We start from the raw sequence: 27,328 nt of genomic DNA on the forward strand, positions 1-27,328 counted from the left end.
ATGTTTCATAATCAATCAATAGACGGTTTGGGTATTGTTTTATGAATCCATGAATGAGAAGACCAGAGTACAAGAGAATAGCGACTACTGCTATTGATCTTTAACAGTGACCCTACCCGATTCACCGGATAAAACTTTTCAAATATCAATGCCAAGGAGTTTGTTAATATTTTACAAAATGTTTAAATATGGTGTGTATTCCGAGAAGCAAAGTGAAATGTTTTAGGTGTTCCTTCATATCCTACTTCTGGGGATTCAGTCCAATCCTCTCCCCATCCTTCTCCAACAGTGTACCAAAGACCAAGATGGAAAAAAAGAAAGGAAATTTAAATGTTCCGACTCAAATGAATGTTAGGGCGGTTTCCGCTCCTGTATATCATATACTGAAATTATTCCTCGAATATTCACAACAAGAAAGTCTTCATTATTACGAAACATATGAATACTTTTTAAAATAATGAAAAAATGTTTCCTTTCTCAAAATCAATATGAAAATGTGAAAAGTATTGTGTCCTTCATTAAGTCTTCCAATAATAAGTAAATCAGAAATTGATACTTATGTTATCATAAAAATTACACCTTAATTCAAAATAGAGCCCAGAAGTTGTGTTTTGCAGGCAATTCTGTTGGTGAGTTCGGTTTTATTATATAATCATTTTTAAAAAAACAAGAATTGGCATAGGTGAGGAAGGAGGACCTTCAAGATTTGTTTTCGTGGTGGATCATGATAGGTTTGCGATTCCAGCTACAATTTTTGGACCTCCAGTTGTCTCATCAGTAGCATTTTAACAACAATTTCATTGACTTTCTGATAGCCCTTGAAGCAGTGTGCTAGCTATGTTTGTCAACTCTAACGAATCAAATGTGCCTCTTCACCACGGCTTTTTCCAGGCATGTTTGGGATCTTCATCGACAATGAAGAGTTAAAACTCGTATTTCAAGGTAGAATGTATTACTCAAGTGAATACAAAAATATAAACGTGCCGCACCAAATGCGAATTTGTGGTCGCAGCTTAAGGTTGGATTTAATTTCAGTATCAGTCAAGAGTTTTCTACCTAAACGAAGTGATCAGTCAGTATTCATTTTGAAGCGAGTCTACGAGTACCGGCTGGTTGATTAACACCGCCAGATATTACAATACGGTGAGGAAAAAGGAGCTGATTTGTCATCAAAAGAATGGTTCTCAGCTACTCTCGTCATCCATCAAAAAAATTGGGCTGATTATATATACTTGCATTATGCAGCAGTCCATTTTCTTTGAAACACTGACCAATGGTGCTTGCTATACAAAGTTTTCTCGATATAACAATTTATAAAATACACAATAAACAAGGCTCAATAACAACCTATGCACCCCCTACACAATTTGGTGATTTGTTTCAATCTATCAACATAATTTGTGAAATCGGTTCCGAATCGCTAACATCTGGACCCCACCATTTCCTGTCACGTCACGCCACTACAATTGATATGCCAGTTAAATTGCAACGCCTTCTCTAAAAAACTGTGACATATAGGAAACTAGCTAGACCAAAATGGTAACCACAAAGCACAACCAATTTTACAAATTGAAAATGACTGAAACATTTCAAAGTTCAGGACATAATATAGCCTGGCCTAAAAATTATAGCAAATGTAATTCAGCCCAAAAAAAAAACAATTCATCCAGTGAGATGCTAATTTAAAACCTCTTGAAAGTCATGATTGATGAGCATTCAGCAGCGCTCTATAGACCATATCAATGAATTGATTGTCCTACCACACAGCCAAAAACAACAAATTATTAGTATAATAATAATTTACCTTGGTAGGAGATAAAATGACTGGATCATACAAAATTATCCACCACAGACAGCCATTTAAGATCACTAGCACAGAATATTAATTACACAAGCACCAAGCAAGTAGACTAACCTGAACAAGCACCAGAAGAGCATCTCGAACCTTTTCTCTAGAAATAACAGGACTGTAGTTTGGAGAGGGAGCAGGAGCAAGTGATGGTGGTGGATTTGGTGGTGGAAATGGCTGTAGCAGTGGAGCACCGTATGGACGTTGTACATTAACAGCAGGATGAAGTGGAGGGGCAGTAGGTGTGGATGAAGACGCTGGGGGTATCATCATTGCTGAAGAAGGGGGAGGGGCGAAAAAAGAAGGCTTCACAAGTTTTGTGGTTCGATTACTGCTGATGGATTCAGAAACATCATGATGGGGTATTGGAGGAGTAGATGCTGAAAGCGGGGGTATCTGTAAGGTTGGCACAGTAGGTGTAGCAGCATGAGTTTGCACTGAAGATGAAGAAATTGTAGCAGAGGACTGATAAGGCTGGCCAGTAATTGGAACATTTGAAGTATTCCCAATAGCCATGGCTGCCTGCAATAATAATGTGTCAGGACAAACCATTCTCTCTTTGCAAAGTTACAGTTCAGCAAGGAATAGGCTGAAAATTTGAAAGCTAATTGACGATCTAATTGTCTATAATAGTGTAGCAAAGAAAACGCTGAAAAGTTGAGAATCGCTCAGGATTTCACAGTTAGTTTGCAGGGGCTACTCTTTTGTCAATTGAGCAGCTTTTCAAAAGATAAATGTAAAACTGGATATCTTGTAACACTAGACATACTAAAATTGAACCATGTAGTGAAAGAAGAATTCAAAACTATAGATGGAATAAGCCAAAGTTGTATAGTTTTATGTCAATGGAATCCCTTTGTTCTCCAACATAAATTAGCAGGAAAAGACTATTGGGATATAGCTGAAACTGCTATACATCAATAAATGATTAAAAAAGAAGCACACAGGTACCAGTAACCAAAGGACAAAATCATGCTAAGCACACATGCAATTATCCACCTCCACTGAGCGAATGTTGTGACATTTATTTGTCAAGAAAGTTTAAAAATAAATGAATGGATTGAGAGATCAGAATAACATATATTAGAAACAAATAACATTGCTAACAGTGGCCCATACACTGAAGAAATTTACAAAGGACGGATCATCAGGAACATCAACCACATTGGAAGTAGTTGATGATGGTGGCTCAAGAGGACCATCCATAACTGCCATAGTTGGTACTGCTTCTAGCTCCTCAAACTCACTGCAACAAGTAAAAGCATAACCTCATTTACTCAGATTCAAAGTATACTGCGTGCAAAAATATATGGCTAATGAGTAATGTCTACGGAGTGCAAGCTAAATCTGTCAACAAGATAGTAATCACCTATTGTTCACGCAAAAGAAAAAAGAATCCCTCTTTCTAGAGAGAAAATGACTACAGTACAATGAAGTTAAAAATTTTCTCCAAAGCATAAAAATAGAAACCAACGAAACTGAGGAAGCAACAATGCTGCCCAGTATGTCTACATCAAAGGCAGGATCAATGCAAATGCCCTTGAAACAGGCATGGGTAGGGCACCAGAGTATAGGCAAAACCATAATCCTGTGCAATAGCAATGTGATAATGTGACTAGGTGTAAGTTGCATTCATTATTTATCAACATGTATGCTCATCATAATCCATTCATTATTATGTCGTACTAAGTGAATTTATGTCGCATGCTCTTTCTTGTCACTATCTCATGGGCTTCGTCTTCCATGGTTTCTCTCCAAATAACTGACATGCAACAAAATGCTCGAGAGGTAAAACATATCCATCTAGATCAGTTCCATCCATGGAATTTGAAAGGAACGTGGATATGATTAAATTTTCAAAAAAAAAAAAAAAGATAAATGAACTAGAATTAAAAAAAAAAAAAGATAAATGAACTAGAATTAAAAAAAAAAAATATCATGGGGGACCAGGCAGATGCTGGCAGAGTCATTTAACCAGTTGGGAGCACATTATTACCTCTTTGTAGAAGAAACCTTTGACTTTGGTGGAACCTTGGCATATGCATTAAGTATCCTGAAAATTATGCAAATACATATGAATCAAATGGAGACATGACTTTTACCAATTCCAACCAATCTATATGCTAAACATCAACAACTAAAACCACTGGATGGGGCTGCTAGTTAAATCTTTGTTTTCCAGTTCTTTGTATATGTTCAACATTTCGAAAATTTTCTTGCAGTTTTTATGATGAAAATCATCTACATAATAGAGTAGTACTATTGTTTAATCAAAGTTTTACTACTTTTAGCAAGTGACATCATATTTCAAAAGTCTAAGTACATAGGAACATGTCAAAAAGCTATATAAAGTCAAGTACAACTAAAATTCATGGTAATGTGCAAAAGAAATGACAAGCAACGCAAAAGAAGAACTAAAGCTAATTGTTGCACTTAGCTTATATGTTATCTGCAATATCATTACTAGTTTCAGGATTCTTTCAAGGATTCAACGGATGCAAGAAAAATTGAACTTTGACTGTCATACTAAACATCACATTTTGGTTAGGAACCCCTGCGTTGAATTAATCATCCATTAGGAACTGAACTGGCATGGGGAGAGTTGACCAATTCCATACCTAATAGGTACCACGACAAATATGAGAAATATGTCATGATATTACCTACCTTAGAATATTTTAGAGTATTCTAGATGATCTCTTAGGCTTTTTTATTCTTTTAAATTTTATGATTACATCCCTCAATTAACTAGGATTTTGGCATACCATATCATGCATATATGATTAAAATCTCCTACAATTATTTGCATTAAATTGGAATAAGTTTTATATAAAATGGATTCCATTGTGTAGTTTAGACAGATACATCAGTGTCATAAGTTTCAGCCCAGTATGTTCTTTTTTTCTCCCCTTTACCAAGTGTTCTCCCAAATCAACCAAAACTTTACATTCCATCAAGTTTAGAAGCAATACACATGTACGAGGAATTTGCTCAATCTATTGGGGAAAAAAATTCTCTTTTCCTCTTTCAAAAACTCTCATAAAGATTATGCATTTTTATCACAAAATGAAGTAATCCAAACATGCAAAACACTCCCTTGATTGATCAGAATCACTAAAAATGACAAAATTTGACAATTTAACATGAAAAAAATCACAGGAGAAATAGCGATTTCATAATTAAATACATACTAAGAGCAATACCTGCTAAAAAGATTAGCAACCTCTTCACATTCACGGGAATTATAGAACCAGATACCATTCACTTCTTGAGCAGCGTTTCTATAGAGTAGATATGGCACCTGAACTTCATACTCGAAATCCCCCAAGAGATTCTCCACTAAATTTTCTGCTTATGCCATCATGGAAAAGAGCGAAGTGCAAGTTACATGCAATGACATTAGGCAGTTCTCTAACACAAAGTCTAGTATCAACAGTCAGCACAGTATCTATACCACATTTTCCCATCCTTAAAAACAGGTCAGAAGACATTTACAGTTTACACAATTACTAATTCGTAATAGTCACAAGATTGAGTGGAAGATGATGTACGCAATGTCTATCGATAACCAATACCCCAGCCCCAATTATAATTTTAAGGTTAAAACCACACCCACATACTGGAACCATGTTACTATATTGCCTTCATGAAATAAAGAGGAATAAAATAACTAGCACTTAATATATAAATTTTCAAAACCAAACCCAAAAACCGTACAATCAATTGCCACAGATTCATATTATGAACGAAGATCAATTGCACAATACGCCAGCTTCAAAAAACACCTTTTACTTTCCAGTTTTTTTAAACAAAATGACAACAAAAAAGGCAGATTGGGTCACTAACCAGTATTGCGACGGTTCATCACAATAAACTGAAATCGAGGTTGTGTGTTCCTGAAATTAAACAAAGCCATTAACACGAGATAAACCTCGAATCGAAACACCAGGATCGTCGAAGCGATGAATCGCGAGATATCAATAATATTCAAAGGAGGAAAAGTAAACGAACCTCTTGACAACGAAGAGAGATCCTTCGACGTCCTTGCGACTCTGCAAAGCAATCAGAGCGATGAGAATGGAATGAAAAAGTAAAAAAAAAAAAAATGAAGGGAAAAGAGATAGAGCGAGCGAACGAACCCATTGGCTGAGGTCGATGTTGAACTCGTAGAAGGTGACATGTGCTGCGGTGATGAGAATTTCTTCGACGAAGGGGTCGATTCGTTGGAGAACAGTGAGATTGAGAAGCTTGGTGCTGTGCTGGTCTAGATTCGGCATCAGCTTCCCATTCTGAGACATTTTCGGTTGTTGTGTCTGTACCAAACCCTAGAAATTTGGGGTTAGAGTCTCTGCGTCTCTGAAACCGTGAGAGAGAGCACAACAAAACGCAGGAGAAGAAGGTTGAGGTTGAGTCGATCAGACTCAGCTTCTTCCCAAAGAAAATCCTTGCTAAATGACAAAATAAACCTTCTAACTAATCCATACGCATGAATTTTAGTTTCTTATATAAATTTCAGAAGAGAAAAAAAAAATCATCTTCTGATATAATGGAAATTTACGTGAAATAAATAATTTTGAACTTATTTATATTATATATATATATATATATATATATATATATATATATTTATTATACTATAATAGTAAAGGATGTGATAAAAATAAAAATATCAAAACTTCACTTTTCAAAATAAATAAAAATATGTGATAAAATATATGACGCGAAGGAATCCTCTGTGAGTGTTCTTAAAACGCTTATTAATTATGACTTTTTATAATAAAATTAATATTTTTTCTATTTATGAGAGAAATTAATTTTTCAGAATATCAATCTTCTAGTTTCTTTTCTTAAACTATACTTGTTTTCTTTTTAAATTGATATTATAGTTTAATGATACTTTATTAAGTATTCATATTTTTATTTAACACTAAATTAAATGTTTATTTAATGATTCTTTATTACCTTGGGATTTATTTCAGATCTCAGACAAAAAAATTTATCGACATAAACTAAAAAAATAAATTTTCACGTCATACCAAGAAATTTACATTAAATAAACTAAAACATAGCTTATATGATTAATTCTTCTAAACCTTCTATGAATTTAATTATTCACATGAATGAAAGTGTTTTCAGGGGTTGAGTTATCATAATCCTTATTATTAAGTCACACGATGGCTCTTATTAAGTATTTCGTTTCCTATATTTAGTTATTCTTATTAAGTGTTAAATTTAGTTAACTTGAGTAAAAGAATTGTCAATTTTAGGTTTTAATTCAATTTCAAATCATAGGGTATATTTCTAAAGAAAACTGAAATTTGAAATTGCTCTAATATTAATCAATTTCAATTTTAACCTATTTTCACATTGTTAATTTAACACCGTATGTCAATTTAATAGACGAAAAAAAATCCATTCAAGAAATTGATATTATTAAAATGTATTATTCTTTAAAATATGTAACTTTCAGCAAAGTTACTTTATTATTATTATTATTATTATTATTATTATTATTATAATATATATATATATATATATATATATATATATATATTGTAAAATATTAAAATTTATAATCACCCGTATAAATATATCAATTATACATATATATTTTTTTAACTTTAGTTCTTAAGAACATAATAAACTCATCATGTAATTATTTAATATAAGAAAAAAATGACAAGTTAAATTTATGATGATCTTAAAAGAATAAATACAAGATAAAATATCATTGATTGTTAATAAGTTTTGTGTGATAAAGTGATTTTTTTTTTTATTAACAATGGAATAATCTCTTATTAAAATTTATTCTTCTTTAAATTATGTAATTTTCAATGAAGTTACTTTTTTTATTATTATTATTACTATTATTATTATTACTGTTATTATTATTACTATTGTTATTATTATATTATGTATGCGTGTATAGTAAAAATATTAAAATTTATAATTATCTCTATAAATATATTAATTATGGGTACGTTAGCTAAGTTTTAGTTCTTAGGAATGTAATGAACTCGACATGTAATTATTTAATGCAAGAAAAAAAATGACAAGTTAAATTTATTATGATCTTAAAAGAATAAATATAAGAAAAAATATCATTGATTTTTAATTATAAGGTTCAATAATATCTTAAAAAATTAAAAATGACAACCAATTTTTAGTTGTTATTATTATTATTATTTTCTAATTGTGGGGGTGTTTTGATATTATGTAGGTTGATAATTATTGAAAGCATTAAATTCAAATTATTATTAACTCAACAGAATTTGGTAGTAATGCAGTTTTAAAAATTAGGTAAATTTTTTAAAAAATGTTGAAGGGTAAAATTTTGAGAAAATCAAGAGTAAATAATAAATAAAGACGTTCTTACTTCGTGTATACAATTTATAATTATCCTTATAAATATATTAATTATTCATATGTTTTCTAAATTTCAGTTATTAAGATTATAATGAACCCCGCATGTAACTATTCAATGAACAAAAAAAATGACAAGTTAAATTATAATTATTGATAACATTAAATTCTAATGATTATTGAATATTCATTAAACTGATTATTTATTAAATTGTAACTATCATAACTTAAAATAATTTAGTATTATTAACTTAAAATCAATGGTTTCATCTTAAGATTTTTACATCACATAATATTATAAATATGTATTTAAATTATTTTTAAGCTTGATTTTTAAATAATATGAAAATTAAAAATTAAAACTTAAGTTGAGAAGGAGGGTTTTTAAGCTTGTTCTCAGATTCGCAATGTAGAATGTGTTGGAAAGATAAACTGGAACATGGTTTTTCACTTTAATGTAACACGCACATTCACACATCAGTTTACACCTCAAACTATTGCAACTTTACAATAATATATTATATATAAGAGAAGCTTCTATGAAGCACCACCAGATGGGGTAGCTTTTGTGGAAACTATTCAATCGTTAGTTCCAGCTATTGGTAAGATAGTTCATTCTTAAAATTATCATAAATTTATAACATTTGCGTGTGAAAGACTACATAAGTTTTAGCATTACATTTATTCAAAAGAAAAATCCCAGCTATTGGTAATGTCAGTTCATTAAATTGTACCGTATGTTATCAGTAAACCCACGTCTCGAAACTAAAAGGATCAGATAAAAGTGGAAGAATAAAAGGTGCAATTTGTTAACAGCACAAAAAAAATTTTTATTCACCGCATTTATTAAAATGAGTCAATCGCCATAAAAATGTCAAAGTTTTCTCCCAGTTTACAAGCTGCTATCGTACGACCTCAATATTACATTACACCCTTAAAAATTGCTGTGGTGGAAAGAATGACGAACACCAAAATTGGTATTTTCTATTTGTGCTATCAGAGAACCATATATTTTGGAAATTATCTTCCAAACAACAAATGGTACCGCCTTTACAAAAATAAAATAAAAAATCGAGTACTTTGTGAACTAAGAATTGTGTTCTATATCTTCAGTTTCCATCCTCGGGCAGCAAGTGCTTCATGAACCCGTTTAGCTGCATCTGCAGTGTCTTCAAGAGGTGGATAACTCCAATTTTCTGATATCTGAATTTAAGAGAATATATACTGATTAAAACATGGATACTTGACAATACAATATGTAAAATTACAAGACAACATTTTAATCTATGCGCTTCATGAATAAGTAGAACTCCAACTTACATCCTCGGACCCTGTAAAAGGCCTAACAACTCCTCGTTCTCTCAATGATTTATGGAATTCTGTGAATTTCCATTTGCAACGCTCAGCTCCCATGATATACACAGGCTTCCTGTGGGAGAAACAAAACTTATTTATTAAAAACAAATAGCAGAGATGAAAATACATGTATCAATCTGGAACAATAACAACTACAAAGTCTTCTGGGATAAACTACAAATAGATACTAGTGAACTCTAAAAAATAAATTTTCAGTAAACTCATTTAGAGTCAAAGTGGAGAAAATCTATCATGGAGATACTTTTGACAGACATACCCAGTACTGCAAGCTTCACTTATCATGCTAATTGAATCTGCAGTGACAACAAATGCATCCGCCCAAGCCAGATGCCCCATATGCGGGTTTGGTTCTGAAATTTGTGTTAGTGTCAGGGATTAACCACATTTTATCTCTTAAATTTTTTTAAAAGAATCTGATTTAGCAATCTAAACCTGAATACATATTTACCTTGTCCATCCCAAACATAAACTTTTGGATTATTTCCAAGTTCTTTCACTATAATATTGGATACCTGTTTAAAAGACCAAAAAAAGAAACAAAAAGTGTCAGAGATGAAAACATTGCTCAACGATATCTGCATAAGAAACTTCATGGTATACCTTTTGTGGAGTTCTCTCTGAAAAGGATATTCTTACACTCCCACAACTACCAAGAACACTGAGTAAAGACGTTGCTAACTGCTTTGCAAGATCGACACCATATGGACAATTTTCTGTATATATAGCCGAAATTAGGCATGTAACCCATTGAAATTCTAAACAACTTGAAACTTTTATTCAGCTTCCCCAACGCATGATCACTAACATTTCTAATTTTTAAATTCATGAGAAAGTTTATTGTTAAAAGAAAATAACGAGTACAGAAATTCTGACACAGAGCCGGTACTCTACATAAAGTCCAGTCATTTTTAAACAATTATTACAGTACAGTAAAATGTATTTCAATGTGATCCACTGTCTTCAAAGTCCCCATATGGTTTTTAGTGATGTACTCTGTCTTCCCTCTGCAGATTCCCCTTATTTCCTAGGATTTTTTATAAGAACTTTGGATGAAACACAACAAAAACTAGACGTAGTTAGTTGGAGAGCCCAAGGCCTTGTGTTATAAACACTTCATAGAATCCCATATTTCTAATGGGAGATTTAAGTCCCACACCTTGTAATTGGATTCTAAAAATTTTCCATTTTTCCTCGAGGTATACTTGTAGTCCTTTTTTCACTAACATTACAATTATAACGCAACCCAGCATTTCACAAACAATGACATAAACACTTTTAGACCAAACAAGAGCATATTGGAATTTAACCATAGGAAAACTGCAAGGAATAATCACGCATGACTAGGACAAGTATAATAGGGAATTACTTGTCGGTCCTCCAATGTTGACCACGAGCAATGGCTTTGGAACATGAGCAAACACATCTTGCCATGTAATGGCAGCACTGCGAAGTGAAGCAAAATCTATTCGATGTAAGGCTCCCAATGTCAGAACCTAATGTAAATTATAACATGTACAATCCTCAGCAATGTACAGTAGCTAACATCAGAGTAAATTCGCATTTTCTCTAGCGTAGTAAAATCTAATAGCACACAACATATGCCGCACATTACACATACCACATGACTATCAGGGGGCTCGCATGGAGTTATCCAGCTTCTAAGAAACCTAGGAACCTGGTTCTGTCCTTCTGGAGTCAGAGGATAATAATCATGATGAGGTGTAATCACCATGTCAAACCTATTCAAATGAGACCTTGGGTGTTGTATCTGTCCAGAAGGAAAAAGAAATAATCAAAGTTACAAATCAAACAATACTTAATCGAAGCAATAAGCACCACCAGAAACGTAGAAGTGCAACGAATCACTACACCGCTTACAATGAAAATTGAGACTGATTAGTATATGGATAATCGAATGTTCTTAGGAAGAAGAACATATTACTTATTTTCATTGGATTAAAAAGAATAAAAAACATCTGGCTCAGCTTAGTATCTAAAAAAGTATTTGCCCAAAAAGATTGGAAAGACACTATAAAACAAATAGTAACATGCAAAGAAAATAAAGAAAAAAATAGTTGTGTCTGTCTCGGAAGGATACTTGCAGAAGATGGTTGAGAGGTTTAGGATGCATGATTTTAAACATGTGGAAACACCTTTGAGATATGTAATGTGGAAGGCTCTTGGTTACCCAAGCTCCTAATTGAGAAAGAAAGGAGGAAGATAAAGACTACTCCATATGTTCATAGAGTAAGGAGCATAATGTATGGGATGGTTTGTAGTAGACCAGATCTGATTCTATTATTGTGGTTAGTAGGTTCATGGCAGATCATCGTCATGCTCACTGGGAGGTTTTGAAGTGGATCTTGAGATGTTTGAATGAAACAATATTGTTTGGTATAGTGTATAAACAATCTACGCATAGCGAAGATGCCATAAAGGGGTTTGTAGACCTTGATTATTCAAGGAATGTTGATACTAGTAAATCACTTTTTTGGTATGTTTTTACATTATTTGGAACTGTGGTATGCTAGAAATCCAGTTTGCAATCAATGGTGGCTTTTAGCTACTACTCAGACATAGTATATTGCACCCACAAAAGGGGTGAAGGAGACATAGTGGTTGAAGGGGATGATTTGAGAGTGGGGAGTTGTGTAGGACTATGTGACTATTCATTGTGATAGTCAAAGTACCATATGATCATTAGATCCATCACAAGAGGACGAAATACATATACCTTAGACTACACTTCGTGAGAGATGTTATTGATTTTGGGAAGGTCTTAATCGAGAAGATAGCCTTGGAGGTGAATCCGCATGTGTTTATGAAGTCCTTGCCAACATTGAGGTTCAACCGTACTTGGACCAGATTAATTTGATTAATTTTCATTTGAAGGCAAAGAAAGATGATGCTGAGAGTTCTTCCATGATTTGAAGTCAAGGTGGAGAATTATGATAGTTGGCTCTAAATGACATTCAATCGACAATATGTTGGAGAGCTTAGTCAAACGGTTAGACCATATGATAGAAAAGAGTAGAAGGCCATCTTCTAGAAACCATCTAGTAGTGATGTACAGACCATGTAGTTCATGCATTTATTAGACATTGTTATCTAAACGGTTTTTTCTGTTATTCCCTTAACTTAGATTGTGTATACAGATACAGCTGTGGACTTAGATAGTACATTGTAAATGTGATAGACTCTCTGCATAAATCCTTCCCCTTTTAATAAAAATGTTTTTTTTTTCAATCTTGTTATTCTTGATAACACAACACATCAAAAAACAAAATCATTCAGATCATTAAACACGAGAGCAGACCTGAACAACAAAAACAAGGTCAGGAGCTAAACGTTTTATGGAACTCGCAACAGAAATCGTGTCTCGTCCAGATGCAACCACCAATAACGGCCCCTCCCTGTAGAATTAAAAAAATATCAATCACAGTATTATTTCCAATACATCAAATTACAGTTAAAAGAAGTGGAATAGAAATTCACTTTTCGTAAGTTTCGCGAACCAAATTGACTATATGTTTCGCATCAGCTTCGAGAATAGAAGACAACCCGTTAGGGTGCGAAGTGATAGGAAGGTACTGAGATTTGGAGGAGAAGGCACGGAACAAGGAAAATAGATAATGGAATTTTTGATGGAGAGAGAGGGGAAGCCATTGGAGCCAATCGTCGATTCCACCTTTCGGCCTCGTAACGCGCTGCAATAAAAAGATGAATCAGTGGAGAGAGAAAAGTTAGTTGGAAGATTGCAACGGAAAATAAATACAGTACGTATAGGAGATGGTTTCGGGAGAATCCGAGAGCGCGGAGCAAACCGATGCTGTTATTCTCGGAGGAGGGGAAGCCGTTGCTGATGACGACGGCGCGGCGGACAATAGTATGGACGCCGGATTCGAAGATGTCCGGAGTGCCACGCGCCGCCGTGGGACTGGGCGGCTCCGGAAGCCGGATTGGCTTCATTCTGATGGCTTGGAAGTTGGAAGGAAAGAATTGAGTTGAATGAATCAATGATACATCGCGAGATGAAAAAAGGAATAAGGAAGTTCAATTTTCCTGCAAATAAATCTCTGGTCACTCCTCAGTTTTCACTTTTCTCTTCTCACTTTCACCCAGTTATATAAAAGAAATCTGATTCTGTGTCCACATTTTTCATAATTTCAATTTTATTATTTATAATTTAATTATTTATTAAATTTTTAAAAATTAATAATTACTTTTATAAGTTTTTATAAAATTATTTATTTATCTTCTTTTTCTTTCTTCTCCTACTACTCATCAACAATTAACTTTTTTATATTTTTTTCATGCATTTCACTTTAATTTTTATAAATATATTTTTATTTTGTTTATTAACTTAATAACATAACAATATCATCAATTATTAATATAATTTAAAAAATGCGTACACACAAATGCTATCACGCATGTGTCTACGCTAGTAATATACTAAGGTAAATACAGTCACAATACACATTTTTTAAATGTATAAAATAAAATTATATTTATTAAAAATAAAGTGAAATATATCATAAAAGATGAAAAAATAATGATTAATAAATAAAAAAATAGAGATAGACAGTTTTATAAAAAAATTGTAAAAATAACGGTCAATTTTTAAAATTTAATAAATAATTATATTTTAAAGGATAAAATTTAAAATGTGAACATAAAATAGAGAATCATCTTTTTATATATATATATATTATCTTAGAAAATATCATTAATATTTATTGTGAATTAATTTCAAATAATAATTAATTAGAATTCTTTTTTAAGTTTATATATAGAAATGTTAACGGGTAAGTAAGTTAGAAGTAGTAGCTCTCTGATACATTCTGGAATTATTGTTTTGCTGCAGAATTATAGCCCATTAGTGTTTTACTGCATAAATTGCTGAATAATACATACTATCTTTTTCAGTTTTCCCTAGTTTCTATCACCCACCATCTAATGATTAATGTTCTATTTGGATTGTTTCATGTATTAATTCATTTATTTATTTTACAAGGTTTTGACTTGATTGAGTTCAGATTTATCTTCATTTATGTTCTATTCAGTTTTAAACGACTATTTTACTGTTACAACGTGTCTCAGAGAAATGTAATTTATGTTAAAGGATCATTTCTCTTTGGAAAACAAAAGTGCATAAGGAGTGAATGCTTATTTCATTCAATTGAACTGATTAAGTTTTCTAAGCAGCCTCAATTTAGACTCCAGAAATCTGGTGCAAACACTTATCAATGCAAACTCAGCTTGAAAATTCTGCTATGATGACAGATAAAAACTTACACATGGATTTCACAACCTTCCACATAGATCATCCTATGTAATCCAAAGCAATATTTCCCATCATCTTAGCCAATGGCAGAGGACACTTTGTGGCAATATCAAGCTTAGAAGGGTTTGAGGCATGTCCAAAGAGTGACATGCTTAACCAAAGAAGCTCCTGTAAAGTCAACTTAGAAGAGAGAAACCCTTGCCAGTAGTAAGGTTTCAAGTCAAAAAAGGCATTGAAGAAACTCCTGCTTCCATTCAAGTCAAGCTTCAACAAAGTCTCCATTCCAAAAGAGTAAAATTCCCTCGCCATTCTGCTCTCAATTGGCCACATGCTATTCCAAACTCTAGCATAAAGCGCTTTCCCCCTAATCATTCTGGTGGAGCCAAGACACTCTGCTATAGCAAAAGCCACAACAGGTGCCACAGCCATTGTTCTAGCCACCATGTACCCTGTGGAAGGGTGTACTACCCCAGAAGTGCCTCCGATAGCCATCACATTTTGAGGGATCCTTGGGAGAGGTCCTCCCATTGGGATCAAACACTTTTCATCCTCCAACACCCTCTTCACTCTAATGCCTAAGTGCCTTAACCTTGCAACCATCCTCTTCTTCACTTCCATGTAACTCAACACTGGACGGCTAACTAGTGAAGTCTCTTCAAGAAACACCAAATTGGAGCTAAATGGCATTGCATAGAGGAAAGTTGGAAACTTTGAATTACTCACTCTCAAAGAAGGCTCATTCCCTAAATGAGAATCCCTCCAATCCATCAACACCATCTTATCCAAATCAAAAGGGTGTTCTTCAACTTCAGCCAAAACACCATGAGCAATCTGATAACCTTGGTTTCTCACCTTATCATATTCTATAAAACGACTACCAAATCCACTGGCATCAACCACTAAACTCCCCTTCAACTCTACCCCATCATCACACAAAACACAAGACTCAAACTCTTGGTGCTCCACCTCCCATGCCTTTGCCTTGTGAAATCTAACCCCATTTGAGACACACCCTTCGATCAACCTCTCTTTCAGCTTCCTCCTACCAACCCTCCCATAAGAACGATCCAAATACTTGGTCTTGGAATCATTGACATGAACGCAAGCCATAGGCCATGTTTTGTCCAAGCAATCCTCCAGACCGAGACTCTCAAACTCATCAACCCACACACCATAGTTATTAGGCCACACAGAAAGAGGGTCAGGATCAACACAACAAACCTTAACTCCGTAGAGGGACACTTGCTCCGCGAGCCTTATGCCTGCAGGGCCAGCACCAATGATTATCACATCAAAATGAGCGCGATCAGAAGGGTGGCACCATGGAAGATCAAAATCTAAGGTTTCAGGTTGGTGCTCCGGCCTCAAACCAAGGAAGTTCCCATACTTGCTTGTGCTGTGGACCCTCTTGCCTCTGATCAAATTTCTTGGTGCTGTGTAATGGATTTTGGTGAGAGGGAATGGAGGGGTGTTTTGGAGGGGTTGGTGAGGCTTAAGCGGAAAAGATTGAGAAGATAACATGAAACGAGTTGCCATGTTTTCTTGCAGTGATTCTGATTTGAGTGATGAGAAAAGTAGAAGGAGAGTGTGCAGAAAGAAGGATGGGGTAGGTGTTGTTGTCTATGGTGAAGGGTGTTTGGCCATTGAGATATGCATGCAGACAAACAGGAATCAAAATCTGACACACCAATAGGATGCTCCCCACCCCCCTCTAGGAAACATTAATTTCTCATTTATTCAATAAATTATATTAATTACTAGGTCATTTAGTGTAAAGAAAATATTTAATTGATGTGTTTTACGATATTTTATTTTAATTTTTCATTTAATACTTGTTATGTCATTATTAAACAAGGTAACGTTTGATGAAGAACAAATATTCATCCATAGACACTTTCTTCCTACAACTTTTATAAAAAAATGTCAGTATTTGACTTTTTAAATTACATAATTTAAAAGTTATTTTTGTTTTCAAATGCTGTAATCTGAAATTTTAAATTATAAGATTATAAATTTTTAGATTATATAATTTAAAACTATTTTTTATTTTTAAATTACACAATTCAAAAAAGATAAAAGTAAAAATTATTTTATATTAAATATGGAAAAATTAATGGAAATTAGTCAAAAACATGCGTATGTGTGTTTATTTTTTATTTTTATTTTATTTTATTAAATTATATTTTTTTTATTAAAAATAATTATAAAAATAAATAATTTGTATAATTCTTTTGTTATTAAATGACTTTTAATAATAAATAATTATTATAAAATTATAAAATTATAAAATGCGTCATAAAATAATAATAGAAAAACATTTAAAATCTGATTAATAAGATAATTACATTAATATTTAAATAAAATACATTATAATGTCATAAATAAAGTCATAAATAATAATAAATATTTATATGAAACAGTTTATATTTAATTAATACATATATATTAAAGGTTTAAGTTCCTTATTTCCAAATAATAACCACATACGAACTTTTAAACTTTTATATATAATTTACGTTGAATACTTATTTTTTCATATTTTCAGTCACCTTTGTTTAATTTTATTTTCATTTAGTTTTAAAATTAAATTAGATCTTAATTTATAAAAATATATAAAGAAATACTCTATTTTATGTCTACATTTCGATATTTCAATTTTACCCTTAATTATTATTTTTAAAATTAATTATTTTATAAATAATTTATTTTTAATCATTATTTTAAAAACTTTTTTTGTTTTTAACTGTTATTTTCAAAAAAAAAATCAAATTTTAAATTTAACAACTATTTTAAAATTAGTTATATATTTTTTATTCAACTTAACTCAAATTTCTATGAAAATTAAGAAAATACGAACACATAGACGCGATGGCGCATGTATTGTCACTAATCCCACAAAGCTCCTTATCTCTGTGGCTGACTTAGGACTTTCCCACTTTACCACTGCATCGACCTTTGCCGGGTCCACTGCAATCCCCTGGGTGGATATCACATGCCCCAAAAATTGAACTTCATCCATCCAGAACTCACACTTGGACAACTTGGCATACAACTGTTTCTCTCTCAAAACGCCAAGCACCAACCTCAGGTGTTCTGCATGTTCTTCCTGCATCTTGGAGTAGATAAGGATGTCGTCTATGAAGACCACGACAAACTTATCTAAAAAGGGTCGGAAGATCCTGTTCATATAGTCCATGAACACTGTTGGGGCGTTGGTCACGCCAAAAGGCATGACCACATACTCGTAGTGGCCATACCTAGATCTGAAGGCTGTTTTCTGTACATCATCAGCCTTTACCAAAATCTGGTGGTAACTTGATCGCAGATCTATCTTCGAAAACACTGATGACCCATGCAACTGATCCATCAAATCGTCTATCCTCGGAAGCGGATACTTGTTCTTGACAGTCATCTTGTTCAGTTGCCTGTAATCCACACACAGGCGTGAACTTCCGTCCTTCTTCTTCACCAACAGGACTGGTGCTCCCCAAGGTGAAGTGTTGGGTCGAATGAACTGTTTCTCCATTAGCTCTTCTATCTGTTTCTTGAGCTCCACCAACTCTGCCGGAGCCATGCGATATGGGGCCATCGAGACCGGGCCTGTTCCTGGGACTAGATCAATAGAGAACTCCACCTCCCTACTGGGAGGCAACCCTGGTACCTCCTCCGGAAACACATCCCCAAAATCCTGGACGAATGGTATCACCGACGTCGCCTCTCCTCCCTCCACCTCCATATGTGTGAAGATCATGTAGCACTGCGCACCGTCCTGTAATTCCCTCATAACACCCTGAGACGACACCAACTCAGGCTCCTCCGCATCGAGAAAAAGTAGCTTCTTCTCCCGACAATCTATCAGGATGCGATTGGCAGAGAGCCAATCCATCCCTAAGATCACCTCCAACTCCTGTAGGGGTAGACAGATTAAGTTCATCCTGTACCTGCGTCCCTCTACCTCTATTGGAAGCCTAGCACATAAGGACGACGTCCTGACCAAACCCGATGCCGGGGTAGATACTGCAAGTTCACAACCCAGACGCTCCACACAAGCAATTGACACAAAGGAGTGTGTCGCTCCAGAATCATACAACACACACAAAGATTCACCCGCTATCATGCATCGACCTATAACAAGATTACCTGAGCCTGCAGCCTCTGCTCCGGTCATGGCATATACCCTGCCTGTCGCCTGAGGCCGGTTGCCTCTATCTCTCCGCTGGTGCTGGTGAGGAGTCTGAACTGGATGGTGTGCTGCTGTCCTAGCAAGGGTAGGACAATCCTTCCCAAAGTGGCCTTCCTTGCCACAGTTGTTGCACCGACGGTAACCCTCCATACGCGGGCAAGCACTCCTCAGATGAGGTCCCCCACATATATAGCACTGCACTCGACCCTGCTGATGAGGAAGACCCCTAGACCCCTGAGACTGATGGTGGGGCCTATCATACGGTCTCCTCCACTCCTCATGCCTGGGCTTGGACCTAGATGGTCCGCCGATCCTCTGAGGTGGCTGTGGCTGCTGTGGGCGCTGGCCTTCCACCTCGCGCTTCATCTTCTCCATCACCCTGGCCTTCTCTACCAGAGCGGCAAAGTCCTTGATGGACAAAGGAGCCACCATCAAGCGGATGTCACCGCGGAGCCCGTTCTCGAACTTCCTGCATCGCCACTCCTCATCGAGTGGCAGGGTGTAGAAACGACTGAGGTGTTTGAACCTTTCAGCATACTCTGTAATAGTCTTCCCTCCCTGGGTCAACTAGAGGAACTCCACCTCCTTGGCGTACCGGATGCTGTCGGGAAAGTACTCGGATAGGAATCTCTCCCTGAAAGTCTCCCACGATACTGGCTCATCCCTCTCCTCTAAGATGGATCTGGTGCTGCTCCACCAATGCTCCGCCTCCCCCGTGAGCATATAAACTGAGAACGCCAACCTGTTCTCCGCAGGGCACATCTTGGCGTCATAGATGCGCTTTAGGTCCTTCAGCCATTGGTCTGCGGCGTCAGGACTGGTCTTCCCGTCAAACTTCGTCGGGTGGTGTTTCAGAAAGTCCTCCAGGCTCCACTCCCTGACTGTAGGTCGTGGTTCAGGACCAAACACAGGGGCAACCGCCCTGTTCTCCTCCAACTGGCGGAGGGCCTCCATGTGCTGTCGATGAGCATCCTCAGCAGCTACCCTTGCAGCCTCCATCTGCTGCATCACTGCCTGTTGCTGCTCAAGCGATGCTGCTTGTCACTGCATGGATGCCTCATGCTGCTGCATCATCGCAGCACTCTGCTGCGCCATAGCTGCCACCATCGCCTTTATGGCTCTGGCGATATATGGTGCGTCCCCCTGGGATGATTGAGAAGCTCGATGACGAGGTGCCATAGTCCACTGGCACACAGAAAATCACTTGGTTAGGCTCGATAAAGGCAAGAATTTTAACTAAACACTTAGAGACACACAGAGAAAGCTAAGCGGACAACCCAAGTCCACAGACCTAAGGAATGACCGCTCTGATACCATAAATGTAACGTCCCATTTAATTTATAAACGCAATTAAAGGAAACGCCACACATAAGATAGTATAATCGCGCAGTCCTGGAGTTCTCAACACAACCCCGACAAAACCCAGGCACACCACGAGGCCAAAGGAAAGCTGAAAACGAAAAAAAAAACATGGAGTGTAGAGTAGAAATACATAAAGAGATACATGGGCCATAGCCCTAAGGAAAACATAAAGAAAACTCCAAGCCCGGATGGCTAAGCGGCGGAATCACCATTCCCTTGTTGACCACGAGGACCTCGCCCATCTGCTCCCATCAGCCAAGTTGATGATCATCGCAAGGAAAAACAGCCACATACAATACAACCATACAACAAAACGGGTAAGCTAGAGCCAAAAACATAATCATCATACAGTCAATTATATTTTCTTCATCTCATACCCACACAACAACCAAACATATCATGACCCTTCATGCAATACACTACGACTCGACTCGACTCATCCGGATACGTATAACCTGGTTGGATTCAGCGGATGCCCGCACTTGTGGTGGATACCTCTGCTCACCCCCGAGCTGCTCACCCCCGAGCAAAGTGTTGCAAGTGTTACGATGAATCAATTTTCCCTCACCACAAGGTTAGCCCTTAATGAATTTCAGGCCTCCTGCTACTCTCACCACATGAGTCAGTCCGCTCTAAGTGAGACTAACTGGCTCCTTAGAGTGTCAGGATGCAACCTTAACTTGAATCCTTACCTATTTATACAGATGGGGCACCACCATGAACACCCACTAACAGGGGCCATGGGATTACGTCCCGACCACTGAAGCGCAACCCTGGAAGTCTCACCTAGAGACCCCAAGGAATTATGCACTGACACATATCGACCTCATACACATAACCAAATAATAATTACCAAGCATAGATGTACATCACTCGTACCAACCTTTGAAGCCAACGCCTTTCGTGATCCAGGCCCCACTCCTTTCCAACATCTCAAAGTTTATCCATGTAAATAAGGTCCAACTCATCATGTTATCATGCCACTTTAATATTATCCGTCTCATTTAATTCACATGCCGATTCTCATACCAACCTATCATCTACAATTCATGAATCATGCCAAACATACTTCATACTCCATTATATACATATCACTCACATACAATCATACTCAACCAAAACAGACCATCCAGGAATCAACAAACATTCAAACACAGCACTGTCTCGCCCAGCGCCTCGCTCAGGCTGAGGGGTCTCGCTCAGGCGAGTTCTCCCTTCGCCTAGGCGAGGGCACAAGATCAGGGGCGTGAGCAACGCGGGATCTCGCTTAGGCGAGACCCCTCTCGCCTGGGCAAGTTACCTGCTCGCTCAAATTTTTGAGCGGGTCACCTGAGCGACCTCTCGCGCAAGCTAGCCTGGGCAAATCCCTGTTTGTCTCGCCTAGGCGAGACTGGCTCGCTTGGGCGAGATTAACAGGTCTTGCCATTGTTTCACCCTGCAACAGCCATATCTATCGAACCACCAAGCATACAAAGCATTCAATCACACCAAACCGAAGGATTTATTCATACAATCAGTAACTAACTCAAGAACAGCCAAAACAACACCAAAAAGACTAGAACCCTAACTTCCCGTACCTGGGAAAAGCTAACCGAACTTCAACGCAGAACCTCGGAGCACAGCAGCTCGAGTGATGGACTTGAAGAAGTGGAAGAAGAATCACTACTAGAGCTTCTAGGCGAACTGGTTCGAGGTGGGATTCAAAACCCTAGCAGAACTCTAGCGGTACGGTGGAGAGGAACGGCTTAATGTTTTGTGAATGCAAAGAAAGTGAAGCGTTAGGACAACTGAAACGGGTTTTATCAGTTGGGCCAACTCTAGGCCTAAGCACAAGGGGCAGCCCTTTACTCTAGGATAGAAAATAGTAAGCCAAAATTAATGGGCCTTACAATATTTATATATATATATATATATATATTTAATTTAATTTAATATCAAATTAAAATGTACAAAATTATTCTATTTTAATAAATATCGAGAGTAAAATTCGCAAATATATCAAATATAAAGATTAAATTAAAAAAAAATTGAGTAATCGATTGTGCAAATAATGTAATCGATAATGTGAGACTTTTAAACGTTTTATTATTAATTACATTGTCAATATAATCGAAAATAAGTATGATCAATGTTTTACAAATGCAAATGACGAAAGTCGTAATTTATTAGATTAAATTATTATATGATGTATATTTTATTGTTATTAAGTTTTTAATTTTCATGATTAAGTGTAAAATGTGTATGTTAATTAATTCTAACTCAAAATACAGGCAAAGATTTGGGTTCTCCAACTTTAAAAGGAAGAGATGTCTTCTCCAACTTTGTTGATTGAGCTTCTGAAATCTATCAAAACAAGTAAAGATTTTGAGTTATCCTATTAAAAAGAAAAGGATGTCTTTTTCAAATCCTGAGTATTGAGCCTCCAAAAGCTATTAAAACAAGCAAAGATTTGAGTTGTCCTATTAACAAGAAAAGGATTTTTTTCTCCAACTCCTAGTATTGAGCCTTTGTTGTTGCTATCAAATTAATCTTAACCGCGTGCGCCTCTTAATCAGTTTAGGAAGGTGTCAGTTAATCCTCAATCACTGTAGGTGTGAACTTCTCAACAGGTGTCAATTAACGAAGATACAATGATAATCCTATGCGGACGAACATATGCAAGATTTTTTAAAGAATAATATTCCTGAATTTACAACCTTTCAAGGTCTTATTAAAAGAAATGATCAAAAGAGAATGGTAGAAGTTGAGGAGCTTAGGAAGTTAAGAGATGAAAATAAACAAATGAAATAATAATGACTTAGATAGAAGGAATAAGAGAGATGAATGAAGGATATACTTTGAGAAGTAAAAGTTGAACTTAACAATGATCTCTCACATGTGAGAGCGTTAAATAATATTAATAATGATGCATAATAGGGGTGGCAAAATGGGTCCAACCCGTCAGCCCGTGTTAAAAAGAACAGGTTGAGTTGAATATTTCAACCCGTCAGCCCGTTCTGACCCGTCCCGTCCAGTCTGTCAACTTGATGGGCCAAAGTATGGATCAGCTCGTTCTAACCCGTTGGGTTGTTTTTAAAAAATAAAATAAAGTAAAAATAATTAAAAAGATTAATTTTTATATTATATATTTTAAATGTATAAATATATAATAGTATTGTAATTTAAATCATTAACACCTACAGATTAAGTTTGAATTATTAGTTATAATTGAATAATTTAATATGTAAATTTAATAATTATTTTAACTTGTCTAATTAAAAATATTATATAATCAATTAAAAGTTTAAAAAATATTTTATTTGATTAAATATGACTTTAATAATAATTTATATGTAAATATAAACAAATTTAAAAAATAAAATTAAAAAAAATTGAAAACAAATTAAAAAACTTTTAAAAAGTTAAAAAAAAAGAAAAAAAAATTGGACGGACCAGCTCGGTCCGGCTCATTTTTGACGGGCCACATACGGGCCAGGCCAAAACGGGCTGGACAGGCCCGTTTTGCCACCCCTATTGCATAATTTTTGTTTTTTTTTTCTTCTTCTCCTGTTTTTTTTTTTTTTTTGTCTTCTGCAATAATAATGGTTGTGTGAGTCTTTTTCTCTTTCTTAATTAAGAAGATCACGCTTCATTCTATAAAAAAATGTCAATTTTTGGTGACAGAAAAAAATTTATTTTCAAAATTCTCAATTCATTTACACTTTTATTTTTCTTAAATAATCATAAGGCCATTAATTTATGTACATAATCCACTAACACGCTATTGGAAAAAGAAACAAAATTTATGGCTTAGTATACAATTTTTTATCCCATCCTTTTCCTAGTTGTAGGAAAGGTAGTGGCAATTTGACCAAATTTTCAATACAAGATATTAAGAGGTTAGGTCAGTTGATTGTTCCATTCCTTTGAAATATGAACTTGCTCAAACATGTCATTGGAAGTTTTAATGATTTGAATCCAATGAAGAGACATCACTGTGTTTCTTTTTCTTGCTTTCCAAATCAAGACTTAGAAACATGAAACCATATATCGAAGGGGTCTCATTTTTAGACATGGATTCGAAAAAAAAAAAGTTATACACGTCAAAATCTATGTCTAATTCTCAAATTGAGTATTCTATATATTTTTACATATAATTTATATTGATAACTTATTTACAAAACTAGTTTATTAGGTAATATTTGCACTCATTTTATATAATATAAATTAATTTTATTATTAGTTGATGTGATATTTTTAATATATTCATTTTATATATAGGAATATACATCCTGGACGTATTATTGAGTCGGTGAAATAATAAAAATATACAATAAATTTTGTTAGAATAGACTTTAATTCATGACTAAGATACCATATTAAGAAATGAATTTTAAATCTAATTCAACTTTAAAAAATCAATTTTTAAAGTGAGTTTGCATTCATTTTATATATTATAAATTAATTTTATCAATTATGAGACTTGCAACACTATCAATTCAATATTATCTAGATCATAACATATATCTTATTACGAATTGATAAATAAAAAAATTGAAATTAAAAACAATCTCAAATTGGTGGGTAAAATTGGTAGATGAATAGTCTTTTTTCCTCATCAACGAATATTGTCCGGAGGCAACTAGTCTGTATGCAATTCTAAAGGTATTTTTTTCTTAGTAATGGAATTTGAATGAAAGAAACATTTATGGAGACATCATTGAATACTATGTTGCCACATATCAATTAATTTCATTTGATCTACCAAGTAAGAAAGTTTAAAGAGTGTAAAACAAACAACAAACTATTAGCAAAGACACCAAAACAAAAGGACATATCCGTCACTTTCCCTTTTTTATATATGTTGGGATCTTATTCCCTGGACAAATCAATAACAAATAGTAACATTAATTTTACACATAAATTTTTTTTAGACACTTCCCTACGATAAATTCTATATTTTTAACCAAAAAAAAAAAAAAAATCTTCCAAACAAGTCTAACCTGCACCTATCCTATAATACACGTTCCTTGAGATGAAGGAAGTTTAATTAACCCAACTGCATCTAAATTTAGATGATTAATTTCTCATCCTTAGCAACTTAATCTAAACATATGCTACTGAATTAAGTGTTCCCATTCCCAAAGTGGTTCCTCAACTCTATTACTTGTATTCCAATGTGTTCCACTTGACCCTGCTCCAGCTTCAGCTTCATGGATATGAGCATCACCAGAGTGAGAAGTATCAGAAGAGCTTGATCCATCCACCAATGGTGCTCTCTCTTGAGCACTGGTTGAAGCAGCACCTCTATCCCCATCAACTCGTAACTCAGCTCTTGCAACCTCCAGTGGTCGTCGATCAAACGATCTAAAGCTTCCCGATATAACATAAACACGACACAAGCTGAATTCGTGCCTCAACTGCCAAAACAAAAACTATAAGAACATCGTACTTTGTGTTAAATATGAAACCAACAACAATATAACTACCTTAACACGTTCATGTATTAAAATATACAAGGTTTTATAATAGTAATGATGATGAAGATACCTTGGGAGGGGTTGTGTTGGATTGGTGAGAGTGTTGAATGGCTTTGTACTCATGCATCTTCCATTTGGTTTTCCTTCCAGATGGAGCCTTCCCTTCGTAAAACACCATGGTTTTCTTCATCCCAATGACTTTGTTGTCGGAAGAGTAAACGTGGCAAGGAGAACCGGTGGCTTTCCAGTACCCACTTGCGGTGGTTCTGTTGGGTCTACCTCCTCTCGTCTCTCTCTCTTGTCTGGGCGAAAAGAAGAACCATTGCTCCGTGTCTCCACGACAACGCTCCCCTGCAAGTGCTGATGAAAAAAAAAGAAAAAAAGAACAGACATTTTAGGTTTGAAACGTACTAATTAAACAAAAGAGCTGAAAACGTTGAAGGTAAATTACATGGGAGATTCCAAGGCTCTACGCCATTGATGTCAATGACTGGAATAACCCTGCTGGTGTCTTGTCTTTGTCCCTCGAGCTGGTTGTGCAGATAGAAGGCAACAAGCTCTTCCTCTGTCGGGTAGAATCGAAAACCAGGTGGGAGATCTGCCATGTTTGGTTTTTTTTTTTTGCTCTGTGAAGTTACCGTTTGAATATTTTTGGAGCAACGAAGAATTATAATATATGGAGAGAAAAAACATAAATGGCGTGGCTATAGATGAGTGGGGCAGAAAGGTTCACCGAGTGAAAATAAAAAAGTTATTGAGTAGAGATTGGTTGGAAACTTCCACGCGGTTGCAGGGATCAAGAAAACGTCTTTGTGCCCCCCAAAACCTGTTCTTTCCTTTTCATGTGTATATTTTATATATTTATGTTATGATGTTTTTGTGCTGTAAACATCAACTTTGAATCAGTCATCTCTTCTTCTTGTTCTTGTTCTTGATTTTGCTGTGTGAGCCCAACCCAATTAAACTTTTTTGGTGTATCTTCATTTCGTCCATGATGAATAATGGTTTTTTTTTTTTGGTTATGAGCTGGGCCAGGGAATCTTGTGGGTGGAACAAGTCTAAATTTTGGAGTCTGTGGTAATGTCTTTGTCTTCTTGCGTTACTGTGTTTTGTTTTTTAGCAAGATGATGTCAGCAGATAACTTTCCAGCTGCACTCACTCTGCCACATATCCAGATCAAGTATAGCATAGCAATCATATCTTGCTCAACTGTTTTTGGTCGTTGGTCGCCTCCGACACATTACAATAATTATTTACGAATATTTTAACTATTAAATTTTAACCATTTTTTTTATAATATATTTGTCATTTTTTAAGTAATTTGGAAATATTGAGAATGAGAAATAAAAAAATAGAAAATTATTTAAAAAATGTCACTAAGATTGTAAGAAAAAAATGTCAAAATTTCATAATCAAAAAATTATTTTTTATTACTTAAATAATAATAA

General features: G+C 35.1%; 4 protein-coding genes across 5 annotated transcripts; all 4 read right to left on the reverse strand.

Annotated features, from left to right (window-relative positions):
* Positions 1–1,200: 1,200 nt before the first annotated feature.
* DCP1 (decapping 1) lies at positions 1,201–6,310 on the reverse strand. Of its 2 annotated transcripts, XM_028072877.2 has the most exons (8): positions 5,989–6,310; positions 5,861–5,901; positions 5,696–5,745; positions 5,053–5,197; positions 3,846–3,902; positions 2,969–3,095; positions 1,916–2,371; positions 1,201–1,756 (listed from the first exon to the last, which is right to left on the reverse strand). In XM_028072877.2, exons 1-8 carry the CDS (start codon positions 6,145–6,147, stop codon positions 1,700–1,702), a joined length of 1,092 nt encoding a protein of 363 aa, XP_027928678.1. In that variant the 5' UTR covers positions 6,148–6,310; the 3' UTR covers positions 1,201–1,699. The 2 variants fall into 2 exon arrangements, with proteins under 2 accessions (XP_027928678.1, XP_085530094.1); XM_085673968.1 differs by having other exon boundaries at positions 5,861–6,310.
* A 2,707-nt stretch (positions 6,311–9,017) lies between these two features.
* Positions 9,018–13,690, reverse strand: LOC114183148 (mitochondrial fission protein ELM1-like). Its single transcript, XM_028070054.2, has 10 exons — positions 13,370–13,690; positions 13,085–13,296; positions 12,906–13,002; positions 11,208–11,357; positions 10,956–11,082; positions 10,190–10,302; positions 10,038–10,101; positions 9,846–9,939; positions 9,533–9,641; positions 9,018–9,415 (listed from the first exon to the last, which is right to left on the reverse strand). The coding sequence occupies exons 1-10, from the start codon at positions 13,556–13,558 to the stop codon at positions 9,314–9,316; spliced, it is 1,257 nt and encodes a 418-aa protein (XP_027925855.1). The 5' UTR covers positions 13,559–13,690; the 3' UTR covers positions 9,018–9,313.
* Positions 13,691–14,744: 1,054 nt separating this feature from the next.
* Positions 14,745–16,524, reverse strand: LOC114184016 (capsanthin/capsorubin synthase, chromoplastic-like). The gene has a single exon (XM_028071241.2). The coding sequence runs from the start codon at positions 16,410–16,412 to the stop codon at positions 14,916–14,918; it is 1,497 nt and encodes a 498-aa protein (XP_027927042.1). The 5' UTR covers positions 16,413–16,524; the 3' UTR covers positions 14,745–14,915.
* Positions 16,525–25,207: 8,683 nt separating this feature from the next.
* LOC114184259 (NAC domain-containing protein 90-like) lies at positions 25,208–26,585 on the reverse strand. The gene is made up of 3 exons (XM_028071549.2): positions 26,332–26,585; positions 25,951–26,240; positions 25,208–25,820 (listed from the first exon to the last, which is right to left on the reverse strand). Exons 1-3 carry the CDS (start codon positions 26,483–26,485, stop codon positions 25,518–25,520), a joined length of 747 nt encoding a protein of 248 aa, XP_027927350.1. The 5' UTR covers positions 26,486–26,585; the 3' UTR covers positions 25,208–25,517.
* Between the last annotated feature and the right edge of the window lie 743 nt (positions 26,586–27,328).

The sequence above is a fragment of the Vigna unguiculata genome, chromosome 5 (genome assembly GCF_037176805.1).
Source record: "Vigna unguiculata cultivar grain cowpea cultivar isolate G323 ecotype 2 chromosome 5, ASM3717680v1, whole genome shotgun sequence".
In the NCBI taxonomy this organism is placed as follows: Eukaryota; Viridiplantae; Streptophyta; class Magnoliopsida; order Fabales; family Fabaceae; genus Vigna; species Vigna unguiculata.